The 25,481-nt window shown below is 50.2% G+C and overlaps 2 protein-coding genes across 6 annotated transcripts in view; one reads left to right on the top strand and one right to left on the bottom strand.

Annotated features, from left to right (window-relative positions):
* Positions 1-8,538, top strand: part of BCAS4 (breast carcinoma amplified sequence 4) — a 56,890-nt gene extending 48,352 nt beyond the window's left edge. Inside the window, exon 5 of the mRNA XM_027558203.1 lies at positions 7,988-8,538. Coding sequence (XP_027414004.1) covers positions 7,988-8,110 — 123 coding nt within the window. The 3' untranslated portion in view covers positions 8,111-8,538. The remainder of the gene's footprint in view (positions 1-7,987) is intronic.
* Positions 8,539-17,357: 8,819 nt separating this feature from the next.
* Positions 17,358-25,481, bottom strand: part of ADNP (activity dependent neuroprotector homeobox) — a 31,052-nt gene continuing 22,928 nt past the window's right edge. For all 5 annotated transcript variants that reach the window (XM_027558268.1, XM_027558265.1, XM_027558266.1 and 2 more), the window contains one exon: positions 17,358-22,813. In XM_027558268.1, the coding sequence (XP_027414069.1) occupies positions 19,706-22,813 (3,108 nt within the window). In that variant the 3' untranslated portion in view covers positions 17,358-19,705. The remainder of the gene's footprint in view (positions 22,814-25,481) is intronic.

Below are 25,481 nucleotides of genomic sequence, written 5' to 3'. Positions count from 1 at the left end.
TGAATTTAAGTAAACTCTGAGAGTTGATGATGGACTGGGAGGCCTGGCGTGCTGCGGTCCATGGGCTTGCAAAGAGTTGGACACAAGTGAGCGACTGAACTGAACTGAACTGATTCTGTCAAGTGTGTGGGCCGGATGCTACCCAAAGGCCATGATTTGCTGTTTCTGAATAGGCTAGAGGGGGGCACCTGAGGGTCCAAGGTTGGAAAGCAGATCCTGGAGGGATGTCTCAAGTCCTGGGCGAGAGCACAGTTCCCTGCCCCAGTCAGCCCCAGGGCCCCTGGGTCCTGGCTGTGCTAGGCCAGGGCGGGCCTGGGTTTGAATTCCGCTCTCTACCAGTTCCCGGTGGGGCGATCCTGGGCAGGTGTGTCTGTGAGCCTTTGTTTCCTCTTCTGGAAAATGGGAGTAGGAACACCCGTCTGTCTCAGCAGCTGGACGTGAACGGGCTGTGGGCCTGTAGGTTCCGCTGTGAGCTGGGCACTCAGGAAGAGCTCATTACTCATCACTGTGGTTGAGATGAGAAAGCCTGGGGGCTTGGTCTGTCCTGATGGACCAGGATGTTTCTGCTATCTGCCTGTTTCGCCCTGCCTCCACCCAGTACAATTTTGTATGATAGAATTAGAGACAAGTTGCTGTGATGATACAGAGTTCTCATGTACCCCTCACCCAGCTTCCCTTATTGTTAGCATCCTGCTTGACTGGGGTGCATTGTCACAGCTAAAGGACCCTCCTTGATACACTGCTATCTAACTAACCTCCCAAGTTTTATTCAGATTTCGCTAGCTTTCCCCAGTGCCCTTTTCTGTTCAGTATCATAGATAGTCGTGGGTCTCCTTAGCCACCTCTGGTTTATGACAGCTTCTCAGGCTCTGCTTGTTTTTGATGACCTTGACAGTTTTGAGGATTATTGGTTAGGTATTTTGTACACCGTCCCTCAATTAGGGCTGATCTGATGTTTTTCTCCTGGTTAGGTTGGGGTTGTGGGTTTTGGGGGAGGAGACCACAGAGGTGAAGTGCCCTTCTCGTCACGTCAGATCCAGGGCCCCTGCTCTCAACGTGACGTAGCACGGATGATGTTGCCCTTGACCATCTGGCCGAGGCAGTGTTTGCCAGGTGTCTCTCCTGGGTGGTTGTTTCCACCCCGCTCTCTCCCCTGCTCTGTTCTGCCGAAGAAGCAAGTCACCACGTGCAGCCCCCACGCAAGGGGAGTGGAGCCTCTGCAGGGGGCAATGCATACCTCAGTTATTTGGAATTCCATTTTACCTTTTGGGACAATTTTGAGATCCAGAAGTCTTCAGTGTTTTGGTTCTCATTCCATTCATCATACGAATGACCTGGGTTGAGTCCCGGCTCCACCCATTTGTAGCTGCATGACCGTGGGCAGCTCGCTACTCGCTGGAGTGATGGTGAGCGGAATAGCATACATCCGTCAGGCTGCGCAACAGAGACCTGACTGACGTGGTTTAACCAAGTAGGGTTTGTGCTTCTCCTTGTGTGACAGGAAGTCCTGAATGGCCAGTTGGCTGTCATCCTCAAGCCTGTGGCTTTTGTCCTCACAGTGCCAAGGTGGCCGCACCACCTCTAGAATCACTGCTGTGCTCCAGGCAGGACCCCATGAAGTCAATGGCATTATCCTCATCTGACGAGAGGAAAGTGAGGCTCTAAAGGATGGGAAAGCTCAGCCTTGAAGCAGTGCTGTGAGGGTTAGAGATGAGCATACTGAACAGGGTCACAGGAGGCGAGGTTGTTGCTTACCCAGTAGGTTGGGCCTCTTCCAAGTCCCCTGCGCTGGAGGTGCCTGGTCACTTGGCGGGCGAGGGTGAGTCTGGCTTCCTGTGCTTGCATCCACGGTCAGCCTGACACCTCTGCCTCCCAGAGGTTGACCACACCTTGGAGCCTCAGAACCCGGCCCACGTGTGGGATGGAGGTGCGGTGTTTCTTTTGAAGTGGAGGATGCTTAGTGAGTTGGGACCGGATGGAGTTGCAGTGGCGTCTCAAGAGCAGCCGGCCAGGCATCACTCTGGCCTGGGGTGAGTGGGCCCCGCCCTGACCCTGCAGCCTCTGTCTGGAGGCCTCTTGCTTGGTGCCCACTTGCATGGGAGATACAGGGGTGGCTTTGTTATGCCTCTTCTACTTAGGAAGGCAGATTTAATTTAGGGGCAAACTAAAAATACCAAATCTGGCCTGCCCCCATCTTTTTTTTTTTTGGCTGCGCTGGATCTCAGTTGTGGCATGTGAATTTCTTGGCTTTAGGATGTGGGATCTAACTCCCTGACTAGGGACTGAACCTGGGGCCCCCAGCACTGGGCGCGTGGAGTCTTACCCACTGGACCACCAGGGGAGTCCGTGGGGCCTGCCTCCATCTTTGTAAATAAAGTTTTATTGGCACACAGCCACACCATTACTTTACCATCGCCCATGGCTACTTTGGTGCTGGAAGGGCAGAGCTGAGTAGCTGTGACCCAGACCATGGGGCTTGTGAACAGTTACTGTCTGGCTCTTTGCAAAACAAATGTGCTGAGCCTGGCCTGCAGAGAAAGCAGTCCAGGCTCGGGAATGTGTAGCTGGGGCTTCCAGGAGGGAGACAGAAGGGGGCTGGGACTCACGGGGGGCCGTGGGGGATTTCTGGGAGCGGGACTGGGCAGATGAAGCCCTGAGGCAGGTGGGCCCAGCTTCAGCAGATGGTGCTCTGACTTGGGGTGGTAGGGGGCTTCACAGGAGAGGCCCCGACCCCAGGCTGGCCTGAGGCTTTCCTTTGCCACATGCTGCAGTGACCGAGTGGGGGTTTGTCAGAAGAGGAACTTGTCAGGGGTGCAACCCGCCAAGGGGGGCCAGCCCCGAAGCATCCACCACCAGAAGCAGTGGGTTCTGGGAAGGCGACGCGGCCGCCAGGGGCCTGGGGCCACCCGCAAGGGGCGCCTCAACCCAGCCACCGGGAGCTTCCAGATCATCTGATTTTCCAAGAGAAGCTAGCTGGCAGGCTGGTTTTTCTGAGAAATCTGATTTTTTTCAACATGTTTGAAATGAATTCCAGTTTTTAAAAATCATGTAGCCAACCAAGTGCGTGCGTGCGCGCGCGCGCACACACACACACACACACACACACACACACTGGTGTGTGTCTGGTGTGTGGGCTGCGGGTTTGGGAACGCGGGGGTCCCGGGTGGAAGTGAGGAAGACGTGGGAGGCTGGGCAGACCCAGGAGGGCTTGCCAGGCCCAGCGCCCCGGCTCCAGAGGCCCTCCTCCAGCTGGGGGCTGGGGGGAGGGTGGCAGAGCCCTGGACCTGTGGTCTCAGGTTTCCTCCCATCCGGTTCCCCCCTGCTGGAACCTTCCCGCCCACAGGCTGGGGGCAGGGATGAAGCCTCCTTGCGAACCTGGCTGCCCCTGGAGAAGCATCTTAGCATCAGCTGCAGGCCAGGGATGGGCAGGGATGCTCTCAGAAGTCCCCTCCGAGATTCTCCAGGATTTGGGTTTGAGGCCGGAGCCTTGTGGGGCAGTGGGCAGGGCTGACCTGGAGCCGGAGAGGCCTGAGTGGACCCCAGCTCCGTGGTTCCCTGGCTCATGTGACCTCTGAGTTGGGGACTGCCCCTCCTGTTGCAGGTCGTCCTGAGAATCCAAGAAAGCATGGGCGTGAGAGCTGGGTTTCCTTGGCTGGGACTGGGGCCGGGCCTCCAGGGTGTGGTCCTGCTCAGCCGGACAGCATCGGGGGTGCCCGGCTGTTTGCAGCTTCGCGCACCAGCCTTCACCTGCCCTTTCCCTGCTGGTTTCCAGGCGCTTCCCTGCACTCCTGCAGATTTATTGTTTGCTTTAGGCAGGATGCTTCGTTGCAAGTGGCAACTGTTCAGGTCAACCTGGTTTAAGAAAAGAAGAGAATCCCGTGGTCTCAGGAACAGAAAAAGCCCCAAGGTAACACTAAGTGTTTGTTGGTCGCTCGGTTGTGTCCGACTCTTGGCGACCCCGTGGACTGTAGCCCGCCAGGCTCCTCTGTCCATGGGATTCTCCAGGTGAGAATACTGGAGTGGGTTGCCACGCCCTTCTCCAGGGGATCTTCCCGACCCAGGGATCGAACCCCGGTCTCCTGCATTGCAGGCGGATTCTTCACTGTCTCTGCCACCGGGGGAGCCCAACACTGCCGAGTTAACACTAACCTTGGGCAAAATGTGATTCAGGTGCTCCAGTGATCCTGTCAGGATTCTGTGCTGCTTCACCTCCCAGCTCTGCTCCCCTGCTCCCCTGTGTTGGCTTCTTTCTTGGGCCGAATCGACTGCCAGCATGGGGGCAGAAGTGACCTCCAGGCTCATGGCCCGTCCTCACAGGAACCTAGGAAGGGCCGACGGGGGCAGAAAACATGCCTCTCCCAGTAGCCAGAGAAGCCTGTTTCTCAACTGGACGATCCTGGGTCATCTGCTCACCCCTGGACCAGTCACGGCCCGGGTGGGTCAGGCCTCCTCTCACCCCTCCTTCAGCTGGGGGGCTGGGGAGGGCAGCGGGGATGGGGAGCTGACACCAGGGACCCCTCAAGACCATCAAGGCACTGATACCCATGCGGGACGTGGAGGCTGGACAGGCTGAGCTAGCATCCCGTGCCCACCCGTCCTCCAAGAGCAGCATCGAGGGCTGGAAGCGGCCACGTTCTGAGCCCCCGGCTCAGCTCGGGTCCCCCTGCCGCCGGGCTGACTGCAGGCCCAGAGCTCCGATGAGCTGTGAGTCACTTTCCCACAAATTTCCTACGTGCCCCAAGAACTTGTCAGGGGCTGGGCCCAGGGCCAGTGTGGAGGGGCGAACTGGCCTCCAGGGTGTCTCTCGCCATCTCCCAGGCTGGGGGCCCCCCATGGAAAAGGGGAGCAAGCTCGTCCGGGATGTCTCGTCCTCATGAGCCCCTGTGGGGTCCGGGTGAAGGGACTTCCTCTTGCGAGCGCACACGTGGCCATTCTCTAGTAACCCATGGTCAGCAGAAGGCTCACCTCTCCGGGCGCCCGCCCCCCTGAATGTAGGAAGGATGCTTCCGCTCCGTCACCAGCAAAGGTGCCGCCACTCTTTGCACCAGACCTTGCTGGAACCAAAGATACGATTTTATTTAAAGCTGCTCGCAGTCTCTCAGGACTCCTTCTCCTTGGTTCCTTCATCGTTATATGGATTTTCTCCTTCTTCCAGGAGCCTGTCTCCTTGAGAGAGGAGGCAGAAGCCCCGTCCCTGTTGGGAGAACCATTTCAGAAGGAATATGGAGGGACTTCCCTGGGGGTCCACTGCCTAAGATTCCAAGCTCTCAGTGCAAGGGGGCTGGGGTTTGATCCCTGGTCAGGGAACTAGATCCCACATGCCGCAGCTAGATCTCGCATGCCGCAACTAAGACCAGCACATCCAGATACATACGATAAATAAATAAATATTCTTAAAAGTACGAAAAGAACGGGGTCAAGAGGCCCGGCATCCCCAGGACAGGGATACCAGCTCTGGCCTGGCCCCTTGCCCTGGGTCCCGAGATCAGGAGAGGAAGGTGCACTTTAGCCCCCATGCCATGTGTCAGGACAAGGGAGCTGGTCTTTTAACTGTCATTACTTGCCTGTTGCGTTTTCTAGACACCACAGTGGTCAGATCTCAGGAGAAAGAGGGTGAGGATTATCTAAAACGATGGCTTATCCACGGACGGCGTCCTTGAGGCTGTGAGACAATCTTGGGGCTCCTTTCCCAGCTGTGTTTTGGTCGTGGTGCTATGGGAGGACTCGAGTCCAGTCGCAGGGGTGGGGGGCAGCCTAGGAAGATGCTGCCCAAGTACCTCCCCCACCCCGCCATGCAGGCTGAGCCCAGAGCAGCTGACCCGGCGTTTGCTGGTTAAATGTTCCCTTACGTGAGGCAGACCCTTGGCCAAGGTGACTTGCTTGCTGGTCCCAGCTTTCCAGACGTGGGTGGTGGTGACTCAGGGAGGTATGCAGTCCGTGGACCCCAGGTGAGTTCTACCTCATCTGAAATAAGGTAGATAAGGTATTCTTTGGTGGTTTCTTTCTGCAGCAGAGACAAGCTCTGGTGGGGAGTGGGGAGTTCAGGGCTCAGACATTAGAGTCTGTTCTCTCTCACCCCAAATCCGGCCACTCTCACTTTGAAGGGACGCCTGCCTGTAACAGCTTCCGCTCTGGTCCCCTCTTTCCCCTCCAGTCTGGTTTCTGCTCTTTCTAAAACACATCTCGTTACACATACTCCCTGCCCCCCCCCCCCCCCCCCCCCCCCCGGTCTCTCTCCTGATCTCTTAGGATAAAGTTCTTGGTACCACCTCCAAGAGCCCACATCATCTGGCCCTGGTTTACAACTTCCTGTCCACACGCTGACCCAGCCTGACTACAGATGGACCCACCTTGGTGCCTGCGGCCCAGAACACACCCCCAGCACTGTCCACACGGACACGGGGTGTCTGCAGCCTGGCCACCACCCTTCCCACCGCCCCCCACACAGCCCCTCCTAGGTCCTCTGCCCCTGGGAACCTCTGAGCCCTGCATTCCCCGTCACACGTTGGGGGTGTGTTCCCAGTGGCTCCCTTGTCTGAGGATAAGCAGGGAGCCCCTGATGACTGGGGCTGCGTCGTGTTTACAGTGGTGGCCTTGGCCGGGTGCGAGCACGCGTAAGGTAGGAGTTGAGGGGACAGGCGCTCGGAGTTGCAGGTCGGGGGGTGGCGGGTAAGGCACCTTCCTGGGCTTTGTCTCCCTCGCCCCCCGCCACAGTGGGGAGGGCGGGCCTGGTGTTGCTGCAGGGACAAGCATGGGGCAGGTGAGGGTACACGCAGGGCAGTGTGGGGCTCATGGGGGGCTGAGTTTTGGTGGCGCTGTTATTAACCGTGGACTGGAGCCCCACACCACTCGCTGGCACCTGTGACGGCCGCTGAAGGCTGGGGCAGAGCTGGGACCTGGGGGCCGGAGCTGGGGCCCAGGGGCGGGGCTGAGGCCCAGGGGGCGGGCCTGGGGGCGGAGCTATGGCCTGGGGCGGGGCTGGGGCTCGGGGGCGGAGCTAGGACCTGGGGGCGGAGGTGGCCTGTAGATCACACAGCAGAGGGAGCTGCGGGTGGGGGTGGGAGGACCAGAAGGTGGTCAGAGGGACCCCAGGTGGAGACGTGCAGAACCTCCTCCCTCTGCCCCCCGGACCCCCACATTAATGCCCGTATTTGTCTGCCAGGTACACCTGGGAGCCTTGCAGGACTTCCCTCCTCCGAGCAGGTCACGGGATCAGCCCCGGCTCTAACTGAGAATCACCTGAGAGCTTTGCAATACCCAGGTGCCCGGCCACACCCCAGACCGATGACCTCAGGCTCTGGGGGCGGGGCCTGGGCATAAGCCTCCAGGAGTCTGGCAGGGGGTCCCCTGTGCAGCCGCGTTTGAGAAGCACTGTTTGGGGCGGTCCTCTGTGAAACCGGTTTGACCCAGAGATGCCTATGTAACCTGTAGGGTTAGGAGAGCTTGGAGACCATTGCTTGATGGAAAATCTCCCCTCCCCAATCTCCCTGCCACAAAGACCCACACGAGACATAAGTAAGCCCTTCTTAAACCATGCATATGGCAAGGCCTTCAGGAGCACAGATGGGCGCTCACAGAACTATCGCCGACCCCAGATCCCCCAGCGGCGGCCTGAGGTGCGGTCTAGACTCCCGGTGCTGCGGGTCCTACATGCCGCTTCCTCGCACTCGGTGGCCTGAGGTGCAGCCGCGTTCTCAGCCATCCTCCCAGAACCCTCTTCCGCCTGTCCTCTCAAACACTACGGAGCTCTGGGCACACATACCAGCCCTGCCGGTCCCCATCAGGTGTCAGGTGGGCTAGCTTTGGCTGTCGCAGGCACTGTGACATTGATTCTTCATTCTTCACCATGATTCTTGATGAAGAATCATGGACTCTGCTCACCTGGACCACCCTCCCTGCGGGGTGAACTCCTGCTACTGGAGTTCTTGGGTCTCAGAACAGGTGGCTTCACGTGACTGACAGGGCACCTGGTTTTCTGTCTTTCCAGAAGCGATGGGCACCGGTGGCCCCGACGTTCGAGCTGCCCGTGTTGTACAGAACGGAGGACTATTTTCCCGTGGACGTGGGGGAGGTGATGCCCCGAGCCCCCAGCTGCCAAAGGCGTCTGTGAGCGCTTCCGTCCTGCCATCCGGGTGTTGGGAAGTGAAATCTGTGTGCAGAGCAGATGTGGTTTTCTTCTTTTATTTTATTATTGTGGGTTCGTTTTCTGAGTTTTCCCCCTTGCTTCATGGGGGTGCATGGGGTTTGGAGAAGCGCTTGGGACCCAGGAGGTGGACAGTGCCTCGGTGATGAGCTGGGAAGGCCTCCTGCACCAGCTGTGGCCCGCCTGATGGTCTGGACGAGGTGGTCACCCCTGGGGATAGCTGGTCACCCCAGGTGGTGGGCTGTGGGACTTGGATATCTTTGCACAGGAATTATTGGGGTCTTGGGAGGTGTCACCAGGGTGCATGGCTTCAGGTCCATCTGATTTGGCTGGTTTGTCTGAACCCCAGTGCCCACTGGCCCTGTGAACCATCTCAATAAAGTGTCAAGAGGTCACCTGGTGTAAATGTTTCCTTGATGGGTGCTCCTGCTACCGAGTCAAGCCAGATCCTCAGAAGCTGCTTATTCTAAAGCTCCTCACCTGAGGGGAGTGCACAGCTTTGGCCTTCAGATGCCCAGCAGAATGCCGAGACCATTAGGATTTCCTGAGGTCTCCCAAGGGGTGTTTGCTTTAACTTCTTATGTAGATGGGTTTTGAGCTATCGTCCCGAAACGTTGGGTTCCTCACTTTGGTGATGGATATTTCTAGTTTCTGGAATCTTTCCCAGAGCTAAGAACACACACACACACCCTGTACTACAGACCTGCATTCAGATTTCAACACACATACCACACACGCACACACCCTGTTCTGCAGACCTGCATTCAAGTTTCAAGGAAATCTGACATCATGAATCAGGCAAGAGAGCAGTAGTAGCAAGGCAAAAAAAAAAAAGTTGAGCCTTGTCAATTTTAGGATACTTTTTAAAATAAGATATTACGTGAAGCCCTCGCTTCAAGTAGAGCCAGTGTTTCTGTATACAGATAATTTTGTAAACTTATTTTAAAACGTTGAGACCTTATTATCCATTACTGAAGTATAAATCCAGTGTTGAGGTCACTGAACCTTCGCACACTGAACACATCTGCCTGGCCCTCACCCCGTCTAGAAGCGCTCACTCCTTGTCCGAAGCCCCCTCCTGCTCCCTTCCAACCACCCAACCCTGACCCCCCCGCCCCAAGCTAACAGCATCCTGACATCTCACAGCGCACACGGGGCTGCTGTCTGGGCTTCTGTTCTGTCCCTGGAGGCAGACTGGCGTGTGCAGGCTCAGCGTGGCGGCTTTGTGCCTGCTCGCGCGGCTGCCGCCGAGTCTGTGGGCAGCGTCCCTGCGGCTGCTGACCGTTCGTTGTCATGGCTGCGTTATATTGAGCAGGACTGTTTTTAACGAAGAGAGAAGCTTAGACCCTTCCCGGTGCCCCGGTCTGCTGAGGGAGAGTGGAGAGTCGATGGCAAGTTCGTTTTTCAGACAAGCGGCGAGGGCACACGTTTCTGGAAAACCAGGCATATGTTGATGGCTGGAGACGCCCATGCTTCTTTCTCCTTCCAAAGCCTGGACCGAGGGCCCGGGAGAGGCAGGTGGGGGTCACGTGATCAAGCCACAGCCGCAAAGTGTCCTGAAGTAGAGACCCGCAGGCCCAGGGCTCAGAGCCCTCGCCTCCTGCAGCTCTGGGCCGGTGGCTCTGGGCTCGTGGCTTGCCCTCTCTGAGCCCAGCCTCCTCCCCAGTAAGAGGCAGAGAATAAGGGCGCCTGCCTCTGGGGCTGCAGTGAGGGAGCGATGACCTGTGTCGGGGCCTGGCTATGGGTGCTGGGCAGCAGGGGGCTGTGACGGTGACGGGGCTGGGCCGGGGAAGGGCCGACTAGCCTGTGTTTCTTGCTGGGCTCTTGGCATCCAAGGGCCCGGGCCTTGGGAACGGCCCTACCTTTCAGCGTAAGGAGGAGGCAATGGCGAGTGAGAGCTACGGAGTCCTACTCCACCTAGCCGACTCTGCTGTCCGGGGACTGTTTGTAGGGTCACCCCCACACCCCCAGGGCAGTGAGGAGGGGTGAGTTTCCTTGACAGCATCTATGGGGAGATGGTGACTCATGAGCTAGAATTGGTTTCCCAAGTTTCCTGGAGTTGCAGTACCAAACAATGAAATTTTAGGGACGCTTGGAGACATTGAGCGGGAGGGCGAGCCAGGGCACAGGGCCTGCTAGGAATCGCTGACTTCGGTCCTCTGAGCAGCTGAGGTGCTGGCCTGGGGCCAGGTACCCTGACGGGCGTCATCTTCAAAACAAGTGTCGGATGTCTCCTGGCAAGTCGACGAAAGCCCTGGTGGGTCAAACCCACCAAGGGTCAAACCCCTTGGAGGGTCAAACCCAAGCCCACGGCAAGGGTCACTTTGCAGCCAGGGAAAGGGCGATCTTCGTCTTTTTCCTTCTTTGGTGGCTGTTTTCGGACAGGGGTGCCGGAACCTAGGCCATTGTGAGTCTTCAGAAGAGCTAGGTCCTTTGATCATTCCCACGCTCGCCATGGAGGTGAACTTCACATCTGTCCAGAGCAAGAGGTTTCAGAACGGTGGCCCACAGGTTGGCAGAACCGTGTGGTTTGCCCTAAACTGTTTCAAAATTGTTTTCATGTTGAGACAACGCGGTTACCATCTGGAAAAAATAAAGTGAGTTCCATACCTCACTCTGTACACCAGGAACAGTTCCAAAATTCCAAATGGATTAAGGAGGAGTTCAATGTGTAAAGTGAATTTATAGAATAAGGAGGCAGAAACATTGGAGAATCATAAAAAATCCAGGAGCCATAGAAGAAAATTGTGGTATTTAAAAAGTTTAAATTTTCTGCATGGCAAAAACAAGCAGAAAATCCAACCAAAAAATAAAAAATAAAAACAAAACAACAGAATTCTAACCAAATGCAAAAGCCAAATGACAAACTAGGAAAATATGCTTGCAGCTTGTACTACAAAGGGATGATCCCCCTAATATATAAACATCTCCTACAAATAAATAAGAGGAAAGAAACCCCCCAAAATAGCAAAGAATATGAATACCTGTTTCACAGAAAAGACTATGCAAAAGGCATTTTCAAAATATGAAAAGATGAACCTCAATCTGCGAGTATGAAAGAATATTGAATACTCAGTTTTCATTTATCACGCTGGCAAAAGTAAAATGTTTTTGATGACACTGTTAGTGAAATCTTGAAGGTGCATTCTTATACATTGGTGGTGGGACACGATTCTCATGGAGGTCCACGGGCAGTGCCTATCCAAGTTAGAAATGTATGTGTTCTTAGACAATGTACATACCCAGTTCCATCCCTAGAGATCTAGCCTCCCAATATACACACACAAGAGAAATGATAAATGCAAAAATTTATTCACGGCACATTGAAATAGCAAGAGATGGGACAGAATCTAAGTGTCCATCAACTAGGGATTGGCTCAGTTATAGTACCGCCACACATGCATGGGTGGGGGAATCCTGTGAAGATGTAAAAGTTGGATTAGGAGTTCTTTACGATTTGGTGTGGAGAATCCCCAAAACCAAAGTGGAAGAAGAAGGACACGATATGCTATCATCTGTGTAAGAAAGGAAAGCGCTAAAGTTCTCTGGGAGGATAAACAAATATTTGAAAATGGTGAACATTCTGCTTTCGGTGAGATGTGGGCTTTCCATTTTTATTTTATACTTTTTGATATTTCGATGTTTCCCTATTCAAAAAATTTGATTAAAATAAGTTGCTAGCAATTAAAAATCAGGACATTTCTCATGAAGAACTGGATTTTCAGCTTCTACTCAGAAACTAAAATATGGCAGTACTGGGTTCATATTCTTGCTGGACAATAAAGTTGAGTCCCTTTAGAAGGGCCTCACTCTCCATGTTTCTCTTGTATCCAGATTATCTCACTAATTTCTCTACATGCCTGGACTCACTGGTATTTGCATTTGCAGAAGTCCTCAACAAATTATTAGCAGACTGAATCCAGAAACATTATACACCATGAGGATTATATACCATGACCAAGTGGACTGTCTCCAAGGGATACAAGGTGGGTTTAACACCTTAAAATCAATCAGTGCAACACACTTGGATGAATAAAGTAAAAAAAACTTCACATAGATGTTTATGGTCATCTCCATAGATGCATGAAAAAGCATTTGACAAAACTCAATGTCCATTCATCATAAAAGCGCTCTTTCTTGGGGTCAAAAGGGGAGTTCCAGAGAAGAGGCGAGAAGCCGGGCAGACACCCCTAAAGGGGTCTGTTTCCAGGACTATCAGTTCTTCCAAGACAACCTGTTGACCGAGGCACCTGGAGGCCTCAGGGCATCTCCCTCTCCATCTTCAAACAAAATTCTGCTTTGTGCTTTGTGTCCCGGTCAAGAGCACAACCATCTTTGGGTTTACAAGAATTCAAAGCGATTATGACTGAGCAGCTGTCACAGAATTTCCTCTCTCAGCCCCGTGTGTTCGCTGTAGACATAAAATCATCAGAATTCATCTTATCAGGAAGCACCATCTGGATGCATTTTAGCCTTGCAAGCAGCTGGGCAGGGCCGGTGGCCGGAGCCTTGCTTCTGCTTTCTTTACTGGGACTTCTGACGACTGTGCTTTGCTGTCGGCCCGTGATGCCGAGTTTGAGGAAGGAGGTAGAGAGATGGCTGCTGGGGGCATGTATCAGGAGAATGGCAAGATTCCCTCAAGGCACCAAGTCCAGCCAAGCCTGAATGCTGGAGGTCGGCCCCTCAACCGGAAGGACTTCCTCATGGGGTCATCCAGGGAGTAGCACCATCATACATGCTAACGGTCAGTGTTTCATCAGCAAGGCTCTTCCAGGGGGAGATGTGCCCGAGGAGCGGGCATAGGAGACCTGGAGGAGCACCCTGGATGATGAAGTCCGTGCTTTTCTTGTGGGCACCAGGGCTGGGGTGGCTGCAGCAGTGACCTCTCCTGCAGTAAGGGTGCCCTGTGTACACCCACGGTCTCCTCATGGCTCCCAGGGAACTGTGGAGACATCGGGCCATCAGCTGCACACGTGCTGTTTTCTGCACACAAACTGCACCTCTGGGTGTAGAGACGGGGGTTCTCAGGCTGTCCGGCGAGGGTATGTTTGTTGAATGGAGAGAAATAAAATCAGTGGTCTTACCCAGGAGACCACTGGTAGCAAAGAGATGAACTGCGGAAGGTTCATGCTGTAGCATCATTCACTTGTGTCTTTAGAATGGTGGGAAAAAATTTAAAATAATTTAAAAAAGGGACTTCCCTGGTGGTCCAGCGGTTAGGATTTTGCACTTCCACTGCAGGGGGACACAAGTTTGATCCCTGGTCGGGGACTAAGATCCCACATGCCAGAAGGCACGACCGAAGAAAAAAAAGAATGGTGGTTCTCCGGCTTACTTGTCCTTTGAAGTCAGCTGGGCCATAGCCTGTGACCAACTACATCAGAATCTCTGGGGGAGGGTCCTCAGGATCTCTAAGTGTTAAAACTCCCCAGGTGATTTGGAGACGCAGCCGGTTCTGGGACATGTTTTCCAAGAAGAGCAGTTAAGAAAAATCTCAAGGTTTCCTTTGAAGAGTGTCGAGACCTCAATATCCGTTTCACAGCCTCCCGAGTGTAATTGGGTTTGAGTTGGTTTCTGGCTTGAGTTGAACCGATTCCGCCTCAGCTCCAGAGATGGGTACTGCCTGATCTAAGCCCATCCAGGTGAACCTAGCTCACAGTGACTCACCGAGGTAGTTCTGGTCTAAGCCTTGTTTGGTGGTGTTTAGTCACTAAGTCGGAGAAGGCAACGGCACCCCACTCCAGTACTCTTGCCTGGAAAATCCCATGGACGGAGGAGCCTGGTAGGCTGCAGTCCGTGGGGTTGTGAAGAGTCGGACACAACTGAGCGACTTCAGTTTCACTTTTCACTTTCATGCATTGGAGAAGGAAATGGCAACCCACTCCAGTGTTCTTGCCTGGAGAATCCCAAGGACAGGGGAGCCTGGTGGGCTGCCATCTATGGGGTCCCACAGAGTCGGACACGACTAAAGTGACTTAGCAGCAGCAGTCACTAAGCAGTGCCCGACTCTCTTGCGACCCCATGGACTGCAGCCTGCCAGGCTCCTCTGGCTATGGGATTTCCCAGGCAGAAATACTGGAGTGGGTGGTCATTTCCTTTTCCAGGGGCTCTTTCCTTCCCATGGATTGAACCCAAGTCTCCTGCACTGGCAGGCTTTTTTTTTTTTAACCACTGAGCCACCAGGGAAGCCCATCTTAAGCCTACCAGCATGGAAACTGGTTCTGGAATGGTCCAATTGGCCCCAAGTTCAGGACCCTTGCTCAGTAGCGAGGGAGGCGATGCCCTCTCTCAGGGCAGGTGAATGGGAAGCAACAGGAACGCCAGGGTGCCTGCTTAGAATGAAGGTGACCATGTGGGTGGCAGGACCAGAAGACAAGAGGCCCGGAGGCCCTGCCCGCATTGCTGAGCAGCCTGCCTTCTTTGGGCACCACGGCTGCTTGTGTTTTCCCTTGTGAAAAGCCCAATCTGAGTTGGAGTTCCCATAACTGCCAATGAGAGTCCTATGTCATAAAAAGGAGTCTAAAACCAGGTAAGAAGAGTTGGGTACTCACTGATGGGCAGAGACTTCCCTGGGAAACACTGAACCGGAGCCATCTGTTGACAAATGGGTTTGGTGCCATCTGGCATGCGTTAGGTAACACGAGTCCACAGAGACATATCCAATTTTTCCAGCCTTGCCTGGGTCAAGGAAAAGGTCTCATCTTGGTGCTAGTCTGCCCTGGATCCCTGTGATTTTCCTTTTTAACCAACAAAGCAAGTCTCGGGCTCACAGCCCTCGGCAAGCGATGGCAGGTGGCACAGTTTCAGTCTTAACGTTTTGCCTTGTTTTCAGGGGTGCTACCATTAATAGCAAAGCACGCTGGTTGGACTTTTCTTGCAAAAATAATTTTCCCTTCTAAAAAGGAGAGTTGAAACATACCAAGTATGTAAAGCAGCTGTTAGGCAGATGTGGCAAAAATGACGAAGATGGCAGTGTGAATGAGTCGTTTGGGAGACACTGTGCTGGGGAAAGTAGGTGTTGGTTTAAAACCTGGGGCTCACGTGTCTCTGCGTTCACAGCAGGGAAAGCCTTTCTCAAGAGGGTAGTCTTCAGCCAGAATCAGGGCTGGATGGTGTGGCTGGGAAATCCAGGGGCTGTGGACTCGGATAGCCTGGGTCCAAACAAGCATCTCCTCTCTGCCAGGTGGAGTCTTGGGACAAATTGGCTTTGCTCAAGCATCATGTCCTGGGAACTAACACTCCTTTTACAATACTTTTTTTGAGGGGGTGGGGGTGTGAGGCAGGACTGTTTTGAGGATTCAAATTATCTTGGCATCTAGTGCCCTACAACTAGTCCTAAACACTTCTGTGATGTTTGGAAAGTTCTTGTTGAGTCAATATGTGCTCAGGATGTGTGGTGAGCTTGGGGCGATTTTATGAACAGTGTCAAACTCCTGGGAAAGGTGGAATCTCACCCCTGGCCTGGAGGACTCTGTATTTAAGCCTCTGGAGTCCTCTCCCCCGGGGGAAGCCAATACCAATAGAGCCAGCCCAGCAGATGCAGCCGTGCAGGCATCTTTTCACCTGCCATCCTCAACGCGGGGTCTTAAAAGTTTTGACTCCCAGATGGCTGTCCCTCTTACACAGCTGTTGCCTTCTGCTTCAGGCCTGATGGCGACAGATCACATGCGTGCTTTGGAAAAGGTCTTTATTTCTAGCCTCTTGCTTTATCAGCTTCCAGGTGAACAATCTGCTATCAGGATATCCATTTTGTTTCACTTGGTAGTAAGAAGACATTAATAAAGGTACAGCCAGATCTTTGCAACAACCAGTTTAGGTTTGAATGCCTTTACGCCTTTCTAGGGGGTACTGATGGTGTCCTGCTGCGAGCCTGGGGGTTGGTTTGCATCACAGATGCGCGCTGTACATATGCTGAAAAAAACAGACACCCGCAACACCTCATTTACGCGGTGCAGAGCATGTGTCCTGGAAATCCTGGGGCCCGTCCCTCCTGTATCCCTGTAGCTGGAGCCCTTTGAAAACACGACTCAAGGATTTTCAGGGTATCTGCAGCTATGCCTTACATGCAGATTTTTAAATACAACTCCACCAAGTCGTAATCCCTCTAGGATTCAAGTTCTAGTGAATATTAGTTTTTTGAGAGTTTGTTGACGGAAGTAGCAGGATGCAAAGAATTGCCAATACTTTTCCAAATAATCTTCATTTTGTGCAAGTTTTGATCCATTTTTGAGCTAACCCAGTAGCAGTTGGTAGAAAACACCTTTTTATCTTTTAACTTGCCTGTCTGGTTTCTCTCAGTCTTTTTCTAGATCACGTCAAAGCGGCCCTTTAATGACTGGTATGTCGGAATGCATTTCAGTTTGGTGAGAGCAGTCTCTTGCCTTAATTTTTGGGCCTCTGGGGGTTGAGGAGTTATGTTCCTACATGACACTTTGGTGAAACATGCCTGCAACTGGTGCCAGGCCAATAAGCTACTGGGTGGGTTAGAAATAAGTGTCAAATGGGTTGAAAAGACCATTGCCTAAGGGAGGGGCAGAAGGCTGACCAGCTGCTCTGTGGAATCCAGATTCAGCATGCTCTACCTAACCTCTTGGTAAAAATCAGATCCATCACTCAGGCTAAGTGGCTCTCAAGCTGTAGTGTCAAGATGATCTGGGAGCCCCACCTTAAGATTTAGTCCACAGAGCAGGGAGACACCCGTCTATATGGCGGTACTCATTTGGCAAAAGCAAGGTGAATCGCCCCTAGAGAAGTGTTTCAGGTGGGGCATTCCTCAATCTTTGATATAAATCATTTTCAAATCTTTTTGCTCCCTTTTGAAGAAGTGTGAATCTTTACAAGTGGCTAGACAGACACAGCCATGGGGGTTGGGAGGGGGAGGAAGGGGCATTTCCTTTTCTGCCTGGAATTTAAGAGGGAACAAAGAGCTGTTTGCTGAAGACCCTCGTACTAATCAATGGTAAGGAACCAAAGATGGGACAAGAAAATGCTTCTACGTGCTGAAACGGGAGAGAAACCACAGTGCTTACTCAGTTTGAGTCTGGAACTTCTGGCCACAGAGGGCAAAAAGTGCTCTGGAATTTTGTTTTTCCTTGTTCAAAAGAAAATCTACAGGATTATTCAGTCTACAGTTATAGACCCTCTCTAATTAGAAGATGGCAGAAAGCCAGCTTTTCTTTCCAGATTATTCCAAAAGCAAACAGTAGCAACGGCATTGTTTTAAAATGGCTTTTATTGAGACACTTTCAGGACTTCTCCAACAGTTTTTACTGGGGAATCTTTATTTCCAGTCCTTAGGTGGCTAAACTCTTTTCCCCCTGCTGACAAGGCCCACTCACACCACCACAGCACAGAAGCGTCCCCATCTCTCTGCTCAAATGTCCAGCCCGGAGCACACCTCCCCACCCTCAACCCCTATACTGCACAAGTCTCACTAGTACTTCATGTAGGACTCACAAGACCAGGCTAAATTCTTCCTATTAGGCAGAGTAATTTCAAAGTAAATGTGAGATGGCTTAAATGCAGGTAAGACATGTTCTCAACGCCACCTTTTCTGATTAGGTAATCTGCAGCATATTGGATGTCCACAGAATTTATAATCTATCTGTGTGACAGTTTAAAATAGCTCAAAAAAAAAAAAAAAATTAGCTCCGTGCCAGCTCCAAACACCCTGAAGGTTCTAGTCCATTCTTGTGCTTTCTCCTATATTGTTCTGAGAGGCACAGCTTTACATTTTGGGGGGAGGCTGGTCAAACTTTTGCTCTCGGGTAACAAAAGCGTTAAACTGAACTTTCTGGAGTCTTAGAAATCATGGAAACTAGTCCACTTCAGAACTCTTTAGGCCAATGTCCCTGAAAGGTGACTGACCAGCCTCCGCATGGACTAAAGAGCATCCATCCCGTCATGTTACCGCCACCAAACACACTGGACCACTTCTGCCACCTCCTAACTCCCTGTTCTTTGGTACGGGGTCACTCGCGCCCTACCAGCTCCTGCATCTTGATAGCCCCCAGAACATGTGCTCTCCAAAGCCTTTCTCTTAATAGCAAGATGGTCCAGAGTTAAAAGAAGAGTAGTTGCCTGGTTAGTACAACTGTTCCCATTATGAAGTGAAAACTAACATGGACTTCATTTAGAAGAAAGAACACCAGGGTAGTAAGATTCTGCTTGCAAATCAATGCTTATTTATGTTTACATCCTTTATCACTGAGACATTTACATATCTAAGCAGGTTCTGATCCTTAACAACAGGGGACCTGAAAAAATTCAAGGATGTTTATTTTAGTGATTAAAAAGGTAACAGACAAAAGCCAAACCGAACCAAAGAATGTGTAACAAGAGCCTTGAGAGAAAGCGTTCTTTATGCCATTCCTGGTCTTCCACAAGCTTCCTCGGTGGCTGTGCCTCCTTCTCTGATGAGGCATCAACTGGTACAAGACGTGACGGACACAGAGGACTGGAGGTGTAATAACGCAAGTAAGTATCTACATTAAGCACAATACAGCAATTTATTTAGATGCTTAAAATGAATACAAAGGGAAATAAAGATCACAAAATTATACATACTACAACAGTGTGTCATATATTAGATGGTATAAATGAATACACCAGGGTGGTGTTTAACTAAAGATAAAACTAAATATCCAAAAAGCAGCACTCATTGGCCTGCTGCTTCAACACAACACACTTCCATACAGATCTAAAAGGTGTCAAAATTAGTCGCTGCAAAGTCAATTCTTGCATGTGATTTTTAGCTTAAAAGATTTCAGAAAACATCTGAAATACCAGTTTTTGTTTTTGTCAGCTGTAATGTCAAGGATATTCAGAACAAGAAAAATTCTATAATACAAGAGAGTCCAGATATATATCTTACGTGGCTGGCCTCTGTCGCGAGATTGTACAAGGTTATGTGCAAAAACTAAGTCTGTCCCGAAGTCCACACTAGCGTAGTTTCAGGCTTTTGCTAGGTCAGCTAGATACAGCGCTTATTACACAGCAAGGGCAACACTAAAAAAGAAAAGAGTCTATGATGGGTACACAGTAACAGTATCGTAAGCTTCACTTGAATAGGTCTAAAAGACTGTACAAATATACATTTCAACTATTCAGAATGAATACATGAAAAAAATTGATTTCCCCGAAGTCTACTGTACACACTGGACTGGTAGCTTGTGTGCTGGCCCTGCACGACCATTGTAATCAGGAGAATGCTTCTCAAGGACGTCCAACCAGACACTGTTTTACAGAGGGAAAGAAATGGTGAGACGGCAGATAAAACAAACCTCTGCTTTTTCTCATGTGCGTTCATGAGCCACCAGCTTATTGGTTTTTCACATTTAGTTACTGTGTCTGTCACAGAGCGTTCTAAAGCCAAGATCAGCCAATCACGTGTCACAGACTTAGAAATGACCACTGGGACTGGAGTGGCCACATGTCCCCACCGCCTGATGACCCGGCACTCGAAAGGCAGTACCAGTTAGAACACAGCTTTGCAGTCTTAACTGAAAGGAGAACAGAGTTCCAGGCCGCAGCATTTGTCACCAAGGCCCGAGAGGCCGGCCCTTAAGCCTGCTGGCTGCTCAGTTTGACCCCCGTCAAGCTGCCGTGCATCGGGTCGGCCACCCCGTCGGCCATGCTGTCAAACTGCTCCCCATCCTCACTGTCAATGGTGCTGTTCTGCCACTCGATCTGTGGGGTGGATAAGCGCTCATCGTTTTCAGTGGCATTCTTCCACTGTGACTGGTCCTTGGACCAAAACCCTTCAACTTTTCCATAGGAACTATTCTTCCACTTCAACTGCTCTCTGTCTCCTTGCACGGTAGCCTTTTTTTTGGCAGCTGGCTTACTGCTCCTCGCGTCTTCACTCTGGGAAGACTCATCGGACCAGGTTCCTGCTTTCATCTCACACGTGTTGTCCTCAAAGTCTGACACCTGTTGGGAACCAGGGCCGCTCTCAGATGGAGAAGCACCATCTTTCCACTCAACAACATCATCTTGGTCAACCTCACTATCAGAGGCATCATGCATTAGTTTGGTTGGCTCCTCAGTCAAATGAATAGTTTCATATTTTGAACCATCCTCCGCTTTTTGGTCTAGCTTCTCAGATTCTAAAGCATCTTCAGAAATTACCTTCGGTATGTGTTCCTCTGGGTTATCATTAGGGATTTTAGGCTCAACTTCAAAAACAGGGTCAAAAGGGCTATCACTTCCATTGGATTCTTCCTCCAAATTTTCAAAACTGTCTGAGGAACTGTCATCTTCCTTCCCAAGATTGAGCTTTTTGTCTGCTGTTTTACTAGCATTGACTCTGGAATCCTTCTCATCGTGATTTTCAAAGAGCCACTCAGCATCAAAATCCATCTCATGCTTAACTTTGTTTAGCTCTTTCATGTTGAAGCCCAGTAACACACCAGGCTTGTACTTTTCACAGTCTCTGACACACTTCTTCCTCTTGTTACTAAAATGGGAAGCAATGTCACTCTTCCACAACCATAAGCTTGCCGCCAGCTTCTCAATTTCTCTCCTGGTGGGATAAGGTTGTTTGTTGAAGTATTTTGTTAGGAAGCTTTTCCTGGCTTCATAAGAATCATCTTCATGACCCTTAGGGTCTAAAGCTAAAACAACAGGCTCCTCAGGCTTCTCTTCAAAGAAGCCAGGTGAATCGCTATCTTCATCTAACTTTCGCTTCTTCAGCAAGGGGAACTCCATTTGCTCGTAAGTGCGCTTCACAGGTGCCAGGCCTGGGGACTGGTTAAGCCGCGAAGGTGCATTTGTCTTGTCTTGGCCGTTCTGGGTCTTTCCCACACCCCTGCAGTGAACCAGATGCAGAGTGATGGTGGAGGCGGTCATGTTGCTGGTATACACACCAAGGCAGTGGATGCACTTGTAGGTGAGCTTTTTCTCCACTGGGTGAACCGTCTGAATCACCTGGTGCCTCTCTCGTAAGTGATGTGCAAGTGCGTCAGATATGGGTCCTTTCAGGATTGAAAAGCAAAGAGGGCAGAGGGTTTTCCCGACATCTTTTTTATAGGGCACTGCAGCTTGAGGTGAGCTTTTAACAGGAATATCTGCCTTTTCCTGCACTTTTGGCTGTGGCTTTGGAGGGATGGGTGGGTTATTTTGGGCATGGTAAGCAACAGACTCAGCAGGAGCATCCCTCAGGTTATACGTGGTTACAAGGAGATGGATGTTAGTGTGACTACCCTGCTGCAATGTCAAATCAAAACTCAGAGTAGAATCTGTTTTAGGTCCCATCTCTTCGTCCACGTGAACCATGCGCATGTGAGCCGCCATCTTTTCCACGTCATTGAAGGTTGACCGGCAATATGGACAAGACAGACCATGAATTAGCATGTGGTTGAGCAGAGTGTCTGTGGGCAAATAGCGATTACAGTAAAGGCATTTGCTAGTGAAATTGTGTATTTTCATAATGTAGTTGGCTACTGCTGGGACTTTCTCAGCTTTATGTTCTTTTTCGAAGTGCACGCTATATACATTTTCAGGAAACAGCTCATTACAGATGGTACATATTTTCCACTTCTGAGTTGAGGAAGTATTGGGTGGTGGAGGGCCAGTGGCAGCTGCAGTTGGCTTGGAGCTGGACTGACCTAATACTCTGGATGCCTGTGACTGGGAGAGGGATGGAGACTTTAACTGGCCTGAAGAGAGAGACGGGGCATTCGGAGACTGCAGTGAGTATCTTGCTGGCGCCTGGGTCCTCTGCTCTGACCCAAGACCGTAAGATCTTCCATTTCCACTTGGAAGTAACTGCTTCACAGACTGAGACTGTTGAGGGATGGAAACCGGTGCGTTGCCACCTAGCCCCAGTCTCATTGACTGACCAACGCCATAGCCCTGGCCTACAGATTTGACTCCATAGTTGTTCTGCTGCAGGTGAACATTGGACATCATGTTGACACCTGTGGAATTTACGTTAGGCTTTGGTATTGAGAGTCGATTCACCATCTGCTGTGATGGCAAAGACCGTACGTTTCCAGAAGCGAGGGAACCAATTCTTGACTGGAGTCCCATGCCCTTCTTCTCTTGAGGTTTGGGAGCAATTAGCATCAGGGGTTTGGATCGGGGAACCACCACATTTGTGTGACCAATCATGGCAGTGACCTGATAGCCTATGCGTTCATGGTCTTCAATGACATGTTGTACCAAAGCTTCGTAAGACTTTGGCATAAAAAGGCATCGCTTGCAGTGAATACTACTTTCCTCCCGGGCATTTGTGCCTAAGGGGACTGCACCATTGAGTGATTTTTCTCCTGCCTTTGCTATGTAAGGTGCTGCCACATGCTGAAAATGTTCCCTGTAAATGTGCTTCCTAACTATTTCATAAAGCGGATCTCGGTAAGTGCACTTCTTACAGTAATAAACCGCTTGCTCTACACTGTCAGCCTGCTTGGGTTTAAGGCCATCACTCTTGCTTTTATCTTTGAAAGTGCTGAGGCTGCTACTTGGTGCGCTGGCGTTTGGAGCATGAAATATTTTAATGTGTGTTTCCAAAGTCTTTTTGTCTGCATTGAACGTACAGTAGGGGCAATTAAGGAGAATCCTGTTTTCAAAGTCTTCACTATGGACATTCCGGAAATGACTTTTGTAGGCAGAGAAAAATTTTGAAGAAAATGGGCAAGCACTGCAGCAAAAAGGTTTTGTCCGATAGTCCTAAAGAAAAGACAAAAACTGGAATCAGAATGCCACTTCAGATAAGCATTAACAGGTTCTAGATTTTTTTCCCCAAGATAGTGTTGAAGAGACAATGCAATTTTTAGAACTGAAACTGTAATGCATTGATCTGAGTAAAACTTCCTTCTGCAAAATGCATAATTTATAAAACATTAGGTTGGTGCAAAGGTAATTGCGGTTTTGGACTGAATTTTAAATCATTATAACTAGGCTCAAACATATTTTTATAAATCAAAATAGGAACCACGACAATCAACACATTTTTGCCAATGAGAAGTAAGTTTGTTTATTCCTGCAGCGTGGTAAACACCTGTGCTTCAGGAGTCAACCAACTCTTGGAAAGCGTTTTCTGCCTCCTGCTGGTTGTGGAAGCGTTTTCCCTGCAAACAGCTGTCAAGATGCCTGAGGAAGTGGCAGTTGGCTGGCAAGAGTCCAGGTGGACACGGCGGCCGAGGCGGACCTTCCGGCATGTGCAGCCTGTGAGTGCCGCTGTGCCACGTGCGCCGGGTGGTGCTGTGCCCGAGAACCGGGCCCTTTCTGCAGACCAGTGCCGGCTGCAGGTGGTCGAGTTTTTGGTGCGTCTCATCGATTTGCTGAGCGTACTTCTTGTAATGATTTCGTCAGGATTCAGAAAGCTACAGTGGATCAGACAGGCAGCAGACCACCAGACTGTGACCACGTTCCTTCTTCGGTGCCAGCATGGCTTTGGGAAGTGCTGTGGAGCTTCCTCTCAGTCCAACCACTGAGCTGGTTGTCACCATCTGTCATATAAAATCCACTTCTTATTGCATGTCACAATCCGATAGAGAAACGGTTCACTGTTGTTGCGCAGAATAAGAGAAGACACTTCAAAACGACTTTTTGATTTTCGGTTAGCTTATCATGAGACACCCACTTATCGAGTTTTTTCACTTTTCCAATTTGCTTCAAATCGTGAACAACTGTAGAATGGGCAATGTTCAGCTCTTTGGCAACTTCTCATGCAGTAAGAAGATCAGCTTCGATGATGGCTCTCACCCGGTCATTGTCAACTTCCTGGTCATTGTCAACTTCCGATGAGTGATCACTACGTTCCTCCAAGGCTCTCGTCTCTTTCACAAAACTTCTTGAACCACCAGTGCACGTACGCTCGTTAGCAGCTCCTGGGCCAAATGCACTGTACTGCTAGTTGACTCCGCTGCTTTACAACCCATTTTGAACACGAATAAGAAAATCACTTGAATTTGCTTTTTGTCTAACATCCTTTCCATAGTCTAAAATAAATATAAACAGCAAGTAATAAGTCATTCACAAAAAAACATAAAGTGAGACATGTGCATTAAAACGTATAACGTAACTACATTTATTTAAGTGTAGTCCAACAGCAAAGGTAAATGCCAACAATACAAAAACCGCAATCACTTTTGTACCAACCTAATACAAACCCAGACGAAAACGCGGCTGTAAACTAATAAACACTTATTTTGGTGTTACAAATAAAAACTCCATTCAGAATTTTTCCTCAGTGTTTTTAGAAAAGAACAGTCACATTCAGTCACATTTGCTCACTGGTTTAGAGAAACCCAAAGACAAATGGCTTCAAGATAAACATTTTATAATTAGAAAGGACAAAGAATAAGCTAAGCGAAATCACTACAATTACTCTGTAAGTACAGCTGTTAAGTTGCTGAAGGTTCCAGACTCACTATACACTAAAACTCAGGCCCCAAAGTGTTCTAGTGCAATTAGGCCATACAACATAAAGACACACCTTTGATCCTTTCCATCATGGAAAAATTTTCATAGAAAAAAAAGGGCACATTTTCAAAAATTTCAAACATTCTCCTCCTCTGATCTAAGTAGAGTGTAGTATTCGGATTTCACTGAGATCAAAACCCCACTGATCTGAAAAGTCAGCTTTCTTCTGTAAGCCATGCTGTTCCTTCTTCTCAAGCAAGAGCAGTTTCAAAAGAAGTAATGAAGTGACAGCTGCTCTGATTCAAATTAAGAAATTAAGTAAAAATTCCTACAGAATGTGGGGAATGCAGGATATTAAAAAGCCAATAAAACAAGCACTGCACAATTTACTAGTGTCAAAGAGCAACTTACAGAAACAGTTCATCAACATCTGTGCAGTTGGTCCTTTCATGATAGAGGAAACACAAGTTTGGTGAGAGGTGATCATTTTTTTCTTATAAAAAATCTACCTTGTTTCAGACACTGGTTACAACCAAAATGAAGTACTGTGCTTTTCCTTCTCTGGTATTGGTAAAACTGAATTAACTAAGTGATGTGTCCTACTGGAAGCTTTCCTATTTTAAGGCTGCTGGTTAATACCCTTTCCTGGGTTATTAGTAAGAAAAGAACCAGATGACATCACATTTCTGAGGTGGCATTTAAAAGTACTAACTCCCTGCCAAGTATGTTCCAACGGATGAACAGATAAACAATCCAGAATTCAATCACCACTGAAATAAATGATGGTGCAGTTTGAGTTGATGATCACTTCTCCCTGGGAAGACACATCGCCCGTGGCCCTCTATCTTTTGTTGTAACATCACCTATTGCTATTTGTCGGCACTGCTGGTGCCTTTGATTACCTAATACCGTTTGTAATTCCAATCAGTAACAGTTAAGCTGCCCACCTCTACCACCCTACAGAGCCACC

Source organism: Bos indicus x Bos taurus, chromosome 13 (genome assembly GCF_003369695.1).
Source record: "Bos indicus x Bos taurus breed Angus x Brahman F1 hybrid chromosome 13, Bos_hybrid_MaternalHap_v2.0, whole genome shotgun sequence".
In the NCBI taxonomy this organism is placed as follows: domain Eukaryota; kingdom Metazoa; phylum Chordata; class Mammalia; order Artiodactyla; family Bovidae; genus Bos; species Bos indicus x Bos taurus.
Note: the sequence above shows the minus strand (reverse complement) of the source record. Positions and strands in the feature narration are given on the sequence as shown.